The sequence below is a fragment of the Rattus norvegicus genome, chromosome 3 (assembly GCF_036323735.1).
Source record: "Rattus norvegicus strain BN/NHsdMcwi chromosome 3, GRCr8, whole genome shotgun sequence".
In the NCBI taxonomy this organism is placed as follows: Eukaryota; Metazoa; Chordata; class Mammalia; order Rodentia; family Muridae; genus Rattus; species Rattus norvegicus.
The window spans coordinates 91,652,378-91,666,866 of NC_086021.1; the positions used below are offsets into that span (position 1 = coordinate 91,652,378).

A 14,489-nucleotide genomic window follows, 5' to 3' on the forward strand; every position below is an offset into this window, starting at 1 on the left:
ATTTATTCAGTGGAACTGCTGGAAATATATTGAATCAATAACAAGAAATGCCTAGTGGGAGGAAGTGACATTTAATGAAGTTCTGTAATTTAAGAACTATAAGGGATGCATTTGAAAGTTCTATATATTATTAAGAGGTTTTCTTTATGTCCATAAAAGAATTATACTAATATAGAAAATTAGTATTGACTTACATTCCTTACATGTTATTAAAAACATTTCACATTAAATATTAAGTACAAAGTTTACATCGCTTAAAAACTCTTAGCATGGCATTTTTCACCTCTTTGTTTCTAAAGCTGTAGATCAAGGGATTAAGCATGGGAATCACTAAAGTATAAAACACAGATGTTAGTTTATCAGTTTCAAAGGAGTGGGTAGATTTGGGCTGTAAATACATGAAAAGTAGAGTCCCATAAAATACTACCACCACTGTCAGATGAGAACCGCAAGTTGACAAAGCCTTTTTCCTTCCTTCTGCAGAATGAATTTTATATATCGCGAGTAGAATAAGAAGGTAAGATACTAAGACTACAAAGAGTGAGGAGATCAAATTAACTGCAGAAAATAATATAATCAACAATTCTATATCCCTTGCATTTGAACACAGTAAAAGTAACATGGGGACATTGTCACAGTAGAAATGGCTAATGATATTAGAGCCACAGAAAGTCAATGTAAATATCTTACTAGTTATCATCACAGCTTGGAAGACACTGTAGAGATAGGGAATGCCCACCAGAACATGACAGCGGCTCTGAGACATGATTGCACTGTAGAGCAGAGGGTTACAGATGGCCACATAGCGATCATAGGCCATTGCAGACAATATAAACAGTTCACTGATGATGAAAACAATGTAGAATGCCATCTGCATGGCACAAGCATAGTAAGAGATGACATTTTGTTCTACCACAAAATTCACCATCATCTTGGGTTAAATGACAGTGCAATTGCCAAGATCAATGAAAGCCAGGTGTCTGATAAAATAATACATAGGTGTGTGAAGGTGAGAGTCCAACTTTGTCAAAATGATCATGCTCATGTTGCCTATCACGGAGACACTGTAGATGAGTAAGAAGACCCCCAAAAGCAGAAGCTGCAGCTCAGGCCTTTGTGTGATTCCAGTCAGAATGAATTCAGCGGGCACTGTTGAGTTTCTGTGGCTCATTTCAACCTTCTGAAAAGACAAAAAATTCTCAACAACTTATGCATAGATTCAATCAAGCAAATTCAAAGACAAGATAAAATGTTACATTTATGGCTCATAGAAAAATTATTTATCAAATAACTGTAACTCAGAGAGCTCCTAGCGACTAAATCTGGCTCCTGCTACATATGTCGCAGAGGACTGCCATACGTGGCATCAATGGGAGAGGAAGAACTCGGTTCTGTTGCCTTGGAGAAGTGGGATGCTAGAGGGGTGAGGATCGAATGATTGGATTGGAGAAAACAATTGTAGAGGCAAAGGAGAGGGGGATAGGATGGTTATTTGCAGAGGAGAGACCAGGAAGGGGGTCAATATTTGAAAAGTAAATAAATAAAATCATTAACAAAAATAGGAACAATGATTTTTAAAGCCTGATTCTAACTGTTAAAAAAGATTGGAAGCTCTACTTTCTAAATACACTCAGTTATTTAAATTTTTACTAGAAATAAAGACTAGATAAATTTGGCATTCTAATGGCTGAGAGAGAAGTGCTTTTAATATTTATTCAGTTTCTGGCAACACAATTGATAGATTCTTGTACAGAAATATTGGATATATATATCTTCACTAGAATGGTAATATTATTTTTATTAAATTTATTAAATTTTGATTTATGTGTTGAAAACAAAAACTAATTTACTTTTGTGTTTGGACATTTAAGGTCCTGTGTAGGGCTTGTAATGATGGACTTAAAAAGTGCAAATACATCAAACTTTCAAAGCAAGCTATATGTTTGTTTAGTGCTGAATGGTTGGCTCTGAAAACATACATACAATAATATTATATGGAATTAACAGTATATATTTAGGAATTATATATATATATGTGATTGTGTAGTTATCATATATATATATATATATATGCAATAACAATTACTAAAAAAGAGGACACGAATTTGAGAGAGAGTAGAGAAGATTATAAGGTAGTTTTCTACACGATAAACAAAAAAAATAAGGTAGTATTCTGTAGTAGGCAACAAACTGATAAATGTTGTAATTTAAAAACAACAAATTACTAAGAAATATCACGAAGCAAAGTTGTATACTTATGCATATATGACTTTAAAATATTTACCTTGCAATAAGTTAATGTGACTTTGAAGTTTTGTTAACCAAATTGCTAGATTGCCTAAGGGTTTATATATCTTGTTGATATTCTCACAGACCAGCTCTTCGTTATGATGATTTTATTAATATTGTTCTCCTTGCTTCTAATTGGTTGATTTCAGATCTGAATTTGCTTGTTTCCTGACATCTAGTCCTCTTGGGTATATTTGCTTCTTTGTGTTCTATAACTTTCAGGTGTGCTGTTAAGTTGTTAGTATAGGATCTCTTCAATTATTTTATGAAGACAGTGCTATGAATTTTCTTCTTAACACAGCTTGCATTGTGTCCCATAAATTTGTGCCTTTATTTTCTTTGAATTCTAGAAAGTCTTTAATTTCTTTATTTCTTCCATGACCAAGTTACCATTGAGTAGAGAGTTGTTCAGTTTCCATGAGATGTTGATTTTCTCTTTTGTTGTTATTGTAGTCCAGTCATAGTCTACGGTGATCTGAGAGAATTCAAGGGATTATTTTAATCTCCATATCTGTTGAGGCTTGTTTTGTGTGCAATTATATGGCCAGTTTTAGAGAAGGTTCTGTGAGGTGCTGAGAAGAAGCTATAAATTCTTTTATTTTGAGGTAGAATGTTCTATAGATTATAACTTGGGATGCAGTATAATGCAGTGGCCATGAAGGGTAATCTGTGGTTGCTGACAACAATCCCAGAAATCAGCTCTCCATTAGTGTTGGGTTTTATTTTCTCACAAGAGCATGAGGCTTAGGGAAGAGGGTGGCTGTACATTGTTGAGTTACCTGTGCACTTTCGTAGCTGAAGTTGTTTTTTGTTTTTCACTTTGTCCTACTCTGATTTAAAGACCCTGGGTTCGGTCCCCAGCTCCGGAAAAAAAGAACCAAAAAAAAAAAAAGATCTATCTTCACTCACAAATGACAAAGAAAACCCTATTTCTAACTGAAATCTTAATTTACAAGGAAACGACTATATTATTGCATCATTATGATATGTATTGAAGTCAGTAAAATAATTAAGAAGCAGAGTAGCAATTTGTTTTTACTTTGATGTTTTTAACTTGTTCCACAAATTCCTCTAGATCATTTTTCAATTCTGTCTTCACTTTCAGTGTCAGTGATTATGTCCTAATGAAAATTTCTAGGTATGTTAGCTTTTTAGTCTTCTTACTTTAAAATGAAGATCTCAGGTTTTTTTTCTATATTTCATGTTACTGAGTATCAATGATACACAAGCAAAATAGTCTCACGAAAGATTAACCTTAAAACTCATAGAGGCCAAAAGTTATGAAGAGGTAGTATAAAATTTTTAAACCATATGAATGATGAAAATATTTAAGAATTAATTAGTGTTCAGAATTTTCTCCACAGCTTCCTATCTCTTTAACATTGTTATATATTTTCATTTGCTTAATATTTACAGTGTTTAATATTAGAAATTGGTCAGAAGTTAAGCAGTATTTGAACACTACATCAAAGGATTAACACCTGTGAACATTTGTCCAGGTGATGTTCATCAATAAATTAATTTTTACTTTATGCAATTGCAATGAAATACCATAGAATACTCCATTTTAAATTGGTGGTCTATATATTCATACTGAAATGATTTGTTAATTATAAAAATTGTAAAACATATGCTAATTTTATTTTTCACATTTACCTGAAAATCAAATGAAGCTCCATGTCTCATATTTTCACCTGGAAATCTGATATTAATTATTTTAACTGATCAGATCAATGATAGAATTTCTTGTGTTCTTTTAATTTTCTCTTCTAATTTCAATATCCAAATTTCACACTGAACTGTTAAGTTCATAGAATTTTATTTTTTTCTCCAAAGAAAATTTTCATGTAGGTAATAACTGTTGTGAAATCAGATATTTGACTTCTGCAATATACTTGAGAGCTAAAGCTCTTGTGTAAAAGAATCATCGAAACAAAGAATCCAAGAATTGGTAAAAGAATGAATCTTAGAATCTAAGTTAAGAAAGATTATAAGGCTCAAGTTGCCATAGAGCTATAGCAATCTGTACTCACCATTCACAACGATTATGAATTCCTTCTCCAAAATTATTCTCTCTTTTGCTCCAGAGAGAAGGGATTTATAGTTTTCTCATAAGTGATGATGTTCCCAGAGGTGATAGGATATAATTTGTTTTGTTTATTATCTGTAAATTATCTGAAAGATTTTAAACAAAATTGCCTTGATGTCATACAACCTTTTCCCCAGTGAGAAAACAAAACTAGCACATAAAAAAATAAAAGCAACGAAAATAATCGGAGGATTTTCATGGGTACCGAAAGGGTTTATGGTCGTTGATTGACTAAGTTACATAGTCAAGGATTGGGCCACTAATGGAGAACCCTGTGGTACCAGTTTATTTCTATAAAATAAAGAAGTATCCTACTGGTCATCACCTTTTCAATGGGGTTCTTAATACACAGACAATTTTGAATACATTTTATTTGTAATAAAATATTTACTATGCTGTCTGTGTTGTTGGCTTGGGGGAAGATAAGTGTCCCATCACAGTATGATGGAAATGCACTATATGTGTGTACTTTATCTTCAACTTCTTTTTAGTTTTAGGCATTTTCCTTTTATCAACAACTGAACAAAAATGCTAATTAAAAGAAAACCATCTCATTTTGTCTGCATTGCATGACTTTGGGTTTTTTAGTTGTGCATCGTATAAGAATAAGATTGTTGGTGTTAGTGATGGCCTATTTTGTTGACTGTTAATTTTTAATTTAATAATGTGATGATTAGAAACTATATAGTGCTGATCATTGCATTGTGTATAGATGAGATTATCAACTTACTAATACATAAACTAATTTCAAGGAGATGTTGGGGACAATTTTATATGAATATATTCATAACCCATGATTTCATATCATCAAGTGTTTCACAAGCAGGAAGTACAAACTATTACTCTGTATATCAGCCTAATGTGTAAATGCTGACGTAACCTCAAAGTATGCTCAGATGTCAGGCAGGACCAGTTGTTGCAAATTTAATGCAATGTTTGACACCTACTCCAGATTTCTTAACACAGCTCTCTGTGACTTGCACTGTTCTTTACTCTCACTCAGCATATTCACTTTCCATACTCTTTTATTATTCACCAATACAAACAGAATTCTTAGAAAAACTGAATCATGTCACTTTTTTCAAATAAAATATTGATCTCTCTGAAGGAAGGCAGATAGTTAATTCATTCATTCATGTAAATTGACAAGTGCTATTTATAGAACTTTAGGCAAATATATGTGTAACACATTCATGCTTACTACATGTTCAAGAAATATTCAGGACTGATGCTAACAATCACATTAAAAATAACTATCAAATTATTTTATATAATAATATTTAACATTTTAAGGACATGTGTCATCATTGTCTATAATAAATCATAAGTATTAATGTGAATATATCAATATAAAACAGAAGCCAATTTTTCAGTGTTAATGAACTGACTAGATTTCATTGGAAATATATCAATAGCAACTCATCTGGCAGTGTAGAATAAAAGCAGGAGCAGAGTTCAGTTTGATAAACAATGACACTTTCTGACATAAAGAATCACAGAGTTATATCAGAATCTGTTTCAGTGAATGATGTTGTCTTAGATAAAATATGAATGGGTGTTCACTTTGGAGAACATGATAAATCATATTAAATCTCCTTAGGATAGAATCTGCAAATGTGATGAGAGAACAGAGCCAACAAATGCAATTTATGAAAATGCTAATTAGAATAAGGCAGTCCGTTCCTTGGTGCATAGCTCTGCCTGCCTCCCAAGAAGCCTGCTGCTATCATGGAGAACTAGGTAAGACACCCAAGCCCAATTCCCTGACTGCTGGGACCCCTGCAACCCTAGTAAACCAAGAGTCTGCCTTGTCCTTTCTCTGTTCCATCTTCTAGTCCACGCCTATACTGGTCATTGTGGATTGGCACTTCACTCCACAGGGCACATTTCTTTCTTCCACCTATGTGGTAAACTTTAGGGATAACAAGTTTCAGAGATCTGCTACTACAGGAGACTATCAGGTTGTACAACACCAGAGACAATGAGATGGTTAAAGGCAGGATAAGAATACAATAAACAAAAGTCAGTGCAATATGACACCATCAGAGTCCAGCTCTCCTATAACAGCCAGCCTTGGATATCCTAAGACACCAGAAGAGCAAGACAATGACCTCCAATCTCATATTAAGAAGATGATGGAAGCTTTTAAAGAGGAAATAAATAAACCTACTAAAAATACAGGAAAATAAAATGAAACAGGTAGACACCTTTAAAGAGGAAGCAAATAAATATATGGAAATATAGGAAAATACAATAAAAACAAGTGAAGAAAATGAATAAAACCATTCGATGCCTAAAAATAGAAATAGAAGCAATAACGAAAACACGAATAAAGGCAACCCTGGAGATGGAAAACCTAGGAAAGAGAACAGGAACTACAGATACAAACATCACCCACAAAGAGAACACAAGAGACTGAAGAGAGAATCTCAAAGATAGAAGATACAATAAAAGAAATTGATACATCAGTCAAAAAATGCCACAAGGAAAAAATCCCTAAGTTCAAACATCCAGAAATTTTTTGTGACACTATAAAAAAAACCAAATCTAAGAATAATAAGAATACAAGAGGTTGAAGATTTTCAGTTCACAGGTCCAGAAAACTTTATTCTACAAAATGTAAAAGAAAACTTCCCTATCATAAGGGGAAATATGGCTATAAACATTCAAGAAACTTACAGAACACCAAATAAATTGTACTGGAAAAGAAAATCCTCTGGCTACATAATAAACAAATCACTAAATGTACAAAACAACAAAAGGATATTAAAAGATGCAAGGGAAAAAGGCCAAGTAATATTTAAAGGCAGACCTATCATTATTACACCTGAATTATCAACAGAGACACTAAAAGTCAGAAGATCCTTGACAAATATCATCCAGACCCTAAGAAACCACAGATGCCAGTCCAGACTACCATATCCACCATATCTTTCAATCATGTAGATTGGGAAACCAAGATAGTCCATGACAAAACCAAATTAAACAATACCGTTCAACTAATATTGTCCTATGTAGGACTCTATTACAAGAAGGAAAATTACAATACAAAGAGTGTAACTATAACCTAGAAAACAAAATAAATTCATTATCTCACAGCAAAACCAGAAAAGAAAAACACACATACACCCACTAATACCACCAACATCAAAATAACAAGTATTAACAATCATTAGTCATTAATATCTCTCACTATTAATAGATTCTATTCACCAATAAAAAAACACATTCTCACAGTGGATGCATAGACAGGATTCATAATTCTGCTGCATAAAAGAAACACACCTCAGCAACAAAAATAGCCACTACCTTAGAATAAAGGTCTGGTAATTGGTTTTCAAAGAAATGGACCCAAGAAAGAAGCAAGAGTATCTATTCTAATATCTAATAATATAGGCTTTCAACCAAAAGTTATCAAAAGAGCTGGGGAAGGACTCTTCATACTCATCAAAGGAAAGATTCCACCAAGATGAGATCTCAGTTGTGAACATTTATGCCCCAAATGCAAGGGCACCCACATTCATAAAAGAAATATTACTAAGCTTAAATCACATATCAGTTACAACATATTAATAGTGGGGGACTTTAACACTGCACTTTCAACAAAGTGACAGGTTGCCAAGGAAGAAACTGAACAGAGAAATACAACTACTCTGCAAATCAATTGGATGGTTTCTCAAAAAACTGGAAATAATTCTAACTAAAGACTGAGTTATACAGATCCTGGTCATATACCCAAATGATACTCCACCATAGATAGGTCAAGGACATGTGATCTACTATGTTCATAGCAGCCAGAAATTGGAGATAAACTAAATGTTCCTCAACTGAAGAATGGATACAGAAAGTATGCTTCATTTACACAATGGAACACTATTCAGCTATTAAAAACTTGGATATCATGAATTGTGCAGGCAAATGGATTCCAATTGAGGTCACCCAGTACCAAATGCATGTCATGTACTCACTTATTAGTGGGTGTTAGCTATACAGTACAGGATACACATGATACACGCCATAGATCCAAAGAAGCTAAACAAGAAGCCAGCTCCAAATGAAGATGCTTTATTCTCACTTAGAAAAGGGAATAAAATACTCATAGAAGACAGATGGTGGGAGGGAACTGGGTAGGTGAGGGAATGAGGAGGGAAATGGGGTGGTTAAGTATCAGATGTGAGTAGAGACAGGACAGAGGTCTTGGAAGCCAGGAAAATTAACAGAGATCTGCAGTTGCTGCAGGTTGTGGAATAGTCTCATCTCTAGGACAAGTCAGAGACCTGGAATGGGCAAGCTTTCCAGGGGTTTATGGGGGTGACCTTAGCTGAGACTCATACAAAAACGGACATGGAAAGTAAAGGGACTACCTCTTGTAGCCAGGCGGAACTCCATAGTAGAAGAGTAACAGCCAGCCACACAAAAATTTTGACCCACATTTGTCCTGTCTATAAGAAATGTAGGGTGATGAAAAAGAGACTGGTAGAAGGGATAACCAATAACTTGGCCAACTTGAGACCCATCCCATGAGCAAGCACTAATCCCTGGCACTAGTAATGATACTCTGTTATGCCTTCAGATAGGAGCCTACCAAAACTGTCCTCTGAGAGGTTCTACCCAGCAGCTAACTGAAATAGATGCACAGAGCCAGAGCCAAACACTGGATGGAGCTCAGGGACTCTACTGGAAGAGTTGGGGTAAGGATTAAGGACACCTAAGGAGATAGGAGCTATACAGGAAGACCAACAGAGTCAACTAACCTGACATTTGGGGGCTCTCAGAGACTGAACCACCGACTAAAGAGCATATATGTGCTGGACCAAGGTCCCTGTGCATATGGAGAGCAGATGTGTAACTATTTCTTCATGTGGGTCCCCAACAAATGAAGTGGTAGCTGTCACTAAAACTGTTGTCTTTGAGTAGAATTTATTTCCTACATTGGGCTTCCCTGTCTGGCCTCAGCAGTAGAAGATGCACCTAGTCCTGCAGAGACTTGATATATCAGGGTAGAGGATATCCATGGTGAGCCTCCACCCTCTCAGAGGAAAAAGTAAGTTAAGGATGGGCATAGGTCTGTGTGTGTGTGGGGGAGTACAGGGGGGAAAGAGGGAGATAACAATCTGGATGTAAAGAGAATAAAATATACTCTTAATGGAAGAAAAATAAAAGATTATAAACTACGGTATGGAAGAAAATATTTGAAAACCATATATCATTTTTAAATTTTTTATTGGTTATTTATTTATTGGTTAATTATTTTCAAATGTTATCCCCCTTCCTGGTTTCTCCTCCACAACCCCCCTATCCCACTCCCCTCCCCCTGTTTTGATGAAGTGTTCCCCCACCCACACACCCACTTCTGCCTTACCACCATAGCATTACTCTGTTCTGTGGCATCAAGTCTTCACAGGGCCTCCCATCTAATTGATGCCAAATAAGGCTATCCTCTGCTACATGTGCTGCTGGAGCCACGGGTCCCTCCATGTGTATTCTTTGGTTGGTGGTGTGTGTGGGGAGTCTGAGTAGTTGATATTATTGTTTTTCCTATGGGGTTGCAAACTTCTTCATCTCCTTCAGTCCTTCCCCTAACTCCTGCATTAGGGTCCCATTGTTCAGTCTGATAGTTGTCTGCAAGCATCTGCATTTGAATTGGTTAGGCTCTTGCAGAGCCTCTCAGAGAACAGCTATATCAGGCTCCAGTCAGCAAGCACTTCTTGGCATCCACAACAGTGACTGAGTTTGGTAGCTGCATATGGGATTACCCCAGGTGGGTCAGCTTCTGGATGGACTTTCCTTCAGTTTCTGCTCTACTCTTTGTCCCTGTATTTCCTTTAGACAGGAGAAATTCTGTATAAAAATTTTTAAGAAGGGTGCGTGGCCCTATCCCTCAACCGGGGCCATGCCTACCTTTTGGATATGATCTCTACAGGTTCTCACTCCCGTTTGTTTGGGATTGCAGCTAAGGACATCCCTGTTGGTTCCTGGGAGCCTCTTGCTTTCCTGGCACTCTGGACCGTCTGTTTGCTACTCCCATTCCCTGTCCCGCATTGCTACACACCTCTGTTCAATTTCCTGACCCTCTGTACATCGTCCCTGTCTCCTTCCAGACCTGATCCTGTCCCTATTTTCTCTCTCCTTCCTCTGCTTCTTCCAAATCCCTCTCACCATTTGTCTCCTGTGATTATTTTGTTCCCCCCTGTTAGTAGGACGGAAGCATCTACACTTTGGTCTTCCTTCTTCTTAAGCTTCATATGAAAACGACATATCTTGAAAAGGGTTAATAACTAACATATATCATAAATCAAAACCTCTGAAAACAAGCATCCTGAGTGAAAAAATAGACTAAAATCTTCACTAAATATTTTTTAAAACTAGACAAAACATTGAAAATGGTAAAAAAAAAAGATTACACAAAACAAACAAAATTTTTTTAGTACCACATTGAAATGTCATCTGCACCTGTTGTAATTATTGTTGAAAATGTATGGAACATAGAAAAACTAACAGAGTTTCTATAGAAAATTGAATAGGGGGTTATTGAATAAAACTAAAATAAAAAGGAGTACATGAAATTTAGAGGACATGTTAATGGGGCCCCCTTGGAAAGTTTGTGGAAATTTGGTCATATTTCATTGTATACATGTAAAAAATTTTAAAGAAAAACTAAAAATAAGTAAGTTATTAATGTAAATATACAAAATTATATTTTCAAATATTTTGAGAAACCAGATTCCTTGAATGTAACTGGTACATGAGGATAGCTGTAAAGCCACATTCTACTATTTCCAACATTCAGAAGATAACTATCAAAAATAATCAATAATGCTGAAATTATCATTGTAGAATACTCTTAAATACATAGAAACAAAATAAAAAATTATTATAATAATATTGGATTGTAAATGTAAGTATAAAACTTTAATAAACAAGCTATTTTATATTTAAAATATATTATATATTAAACTCTACAATATCATCTTTTTTTTCTGTTTGTTTTTGTGCAATGGCCTTGAAGAATATCACAGTAATGCATTCACAATTCAGGGTCAGTAAAGCACTGTTGTTAAATAAAAAACAGGGAGATATGCTGTCACACATAAAGTCATATGTGCAAATCTTCAGAGATGGTTCTGTTTGAAGAGGTTTGCTGTTTCAGCACCTATATTGACTTGATCAGACTGGCTTTAACTGCAGTAATTATGACATCCAAAATGTCTGGTCTCCACTGGGGTGGGGGGGCGGGAGTCTACACTAATGTATACATACACAAAAACACAAAATAAATCACAAAAAACATAATTTAATAGGAATACATATGCATCTTTTAAAAAATAACAGCAGAATACAAATTAATGGATATTTTGAAATAATTCATGAAAAGATATTAATAGTAAATATTGTCACAGCTAGTCTTAAACATTTATTAGTTTATATCTGTATAAAAATGGTTTCTAAAAGAGAATGGGAGACACTCACTTTATCATATTGTTTTATTTATCAGTAGTACAAAAACAGGTGCTTCCCACAAATGACTAGTGGGAACAACATGGTTTATTGATATAGAATTTATCATTTATTCATCTTTAATAAAATATCAGCTTGAATATCACTAAATTAAACATTTATTCTGAAGCAGGAAATGAGAGTAAGGATGCAAGATTAAATTGTTCTTTCTATTATAAGGGAAAATTAAGTAAAATTGTGAAACAATATCTCTCAATTTAAGCTATCATAAATTTTTGAGGACTTAAATGAAGCTACTTTGGAAATATTATCATGTGACAGTTACATTTGTCACAGATTATTATAAGATTACTTAACACTGAATAATAAAGTCTTCATATGTTCTTACATATTCTGTGAAAAGCATTTTTTACTTCTTTGTTCCTTAAACTATAAATCAAGGGGTTAAGCATGGGGATCACTAATGTATAAAACACAGATGCCATTTTGTCATACTCAAATGAGTGAGCAGATTTAGGCTGAACATACATGAAGAGTAGAGAACCATAGAACACAACCACCACTGTCAGATGGGAACCGCAAGTGGAGAGAGCCTTTTTCCTACCTTCTGCAGAACGCATTCGACATATGGTTAACAAAATCAGCATGTAGGACAAAAGAATGACAAGAAGAGAAGAGATTAAATTAAAGGCTGAAAACAATATAGTCAACAATTCTGTCTCTTCTACATGTGAACAGATCAAAGGTAGTAAGGGGACAACATCACAATAGAAATGGCTTATGACATTAGCACCACAGAAGCTTGATGTGAAATACTTAATGGGGAATAGCAGAGCCTGGAAGGTGCTGTAGAGGTATGGAATGCCAACGAGCACTTGACAACGTCTCTGAGACATTATTGCACTGTAGAGCAGAGGGTTGCAGATGGCCACATAGCGGTCATAGGCCATGGAGGACAAGACTGTCAATTCACTAACAATGAACATAATGAAGCATGCCATCTGTGTGGCACAGGCGTAATAGGTGATGGTGTTTTGATCCACAACAAAATTCACCAGCATCTTGGGGCAGATGGTAGTGGAATTTCCAAGATCAATAAAAGCAAGGTGTCTGATGAAAAAGTACATAGGGGTGTGTAGGCGAGAGTCCAGCTTGGTCAAAATGATCATGCCCAGGTTGCCTACCACAGTGATTGCATAGACAGCAAGGAAGACTGCGAACAGAGGGAGTTTCAGCACAGCAGTCTGTGTGACTCCCATCAGGATGAACTCAGTTGGCATTGTTACATTTGGTTGGGCCATTGGATGATCCAAAATTAACTCTTCATGAAGAAACAATAAGAATTTATTAGATTTCTTTAATTGCCACATAAGCTTTGTACTAGTCATAGTTAGAACAGCTAGATATTTTATTAAAAACCAGACAGCATCAGGAATTTTTATATATTTAAAAAAATAAAATTTGCTTTTCTGAAATAGGAAATACGTATGAAGTACATAAAGGAATAGAAAATGATTAAACTTAAGACTCAGCAGAGTTCATGTAAGTACACAGAAAATAAAGTCATGTAAGTGTGCAAATTTATTTTTGTAAAAGTCACACAGTCTATTATATAGATTTCCATTCCTTTTGAAAATTCAGGTGTAATATTTATTTTTTCCAGGTCATAGATTGTCAAATGTAATCTCAGTATTATGTAATTTATTAAATATTGTATAGTAATGAGGTAGCTATGATAAATAAGTGTGGTTTGTTTTGTTACAATAACTTAGGGAAGCATTAGCTCAGAAAACTAAAGTGAAACTGATTATTGTATATTTGATATTTAGTGATTTATATTAAGGTGACTAAAGTCACTGACTCTTATTAATTAGCAAGACCTCCAATCACCATGTAGTAATGGCTTCAAAGAACATTCTTATTACCAATATCTGAAATGGGTCTGCTATTTTGTTGATAAAATTATATTTCTATATTAAATTATATTTTGGCTATAGCTTATTTACAATAGACCAAATATTAGATTATGGAAATATTTACATTTATGTCTTATCTTACTCATCAGTTCATTTTTTATAAAGAAAACCCAAATTATCATAAGACTTATTTGATAAGAATCTATTCCTGAAAATACGTATGATTTAAATCAACATCTAAAAAGGCCACAGGCTTAATTCAATATTATTTCTTTCCTCACTATTAAAATAAATTGTATAAAGCAAAATTAATTAAATATTTAAAATTTTATTATTTAATTTGTTAATGATATATGATGTATAATTTTAAAAATGTTTAAATATTGCAGTGATAAAAATTTTATTTTTGTAATAAATGTAAATAATTAGAAAATATGTAATAATAAATTCAATTTAACCCTAATAAATTTGGGTTCCCCTCTTATTGTATTCTGTTTGACTGTAGCAAAAATGTGTGACTTCAAAAGCATGACTTTAATAAGAACAATAACTGAGTATAACAATGTATTCTATGATGATGTGTGATATAATGGAAAGTGATAACTGGAAAAACTAGGATTTTACTATAGGATACAATTCTTTAGTTTGAGGCAGGGGCCATATTTAGCTAGCTTATTGAAGTTAGAAGCAACTAAAAATCTGCATTTAATATTCCTTTACTGTTCTGATTTTTGAGA

General features: G+C 34.3%; 1 protein-coding gene and 1 pseudogene across 1 annotated transcript; both read right to left on the reverse strand.

Annotated features, from left to right (window-relative positions):
* On the reverse strand, positions 233–1,171 carry Or8k17-ps1 (olfactory receptor family 8 subfamily K member 17, pseudogene 1; annotated as a pseudogene).
* Positions 12,211–13,137, reverse strand: Or8k20 (olfactory receptor family 8 subfamily K member 20). Its single transcript, NM_001000308.1, has one exon. It carries the CDS (start codon positions 13,135–13,137, stop codon positions 12,211–12,213), a length of 927 nt encoding a protein of 308 aa, NP_001000308.1.
* Between the last annotated feature and the right edge of the window lie 1,352 nt (positions 13,138–14,489).

Coding starts and splice junctions, on each gene's coding strand:
- Or8k20 (NM_001000308.1), bottom strand. CDS start 13,137: ATGGCCCAACCAAATGTAACAATGCCAACTGAGTTCATCCTGATGGGA.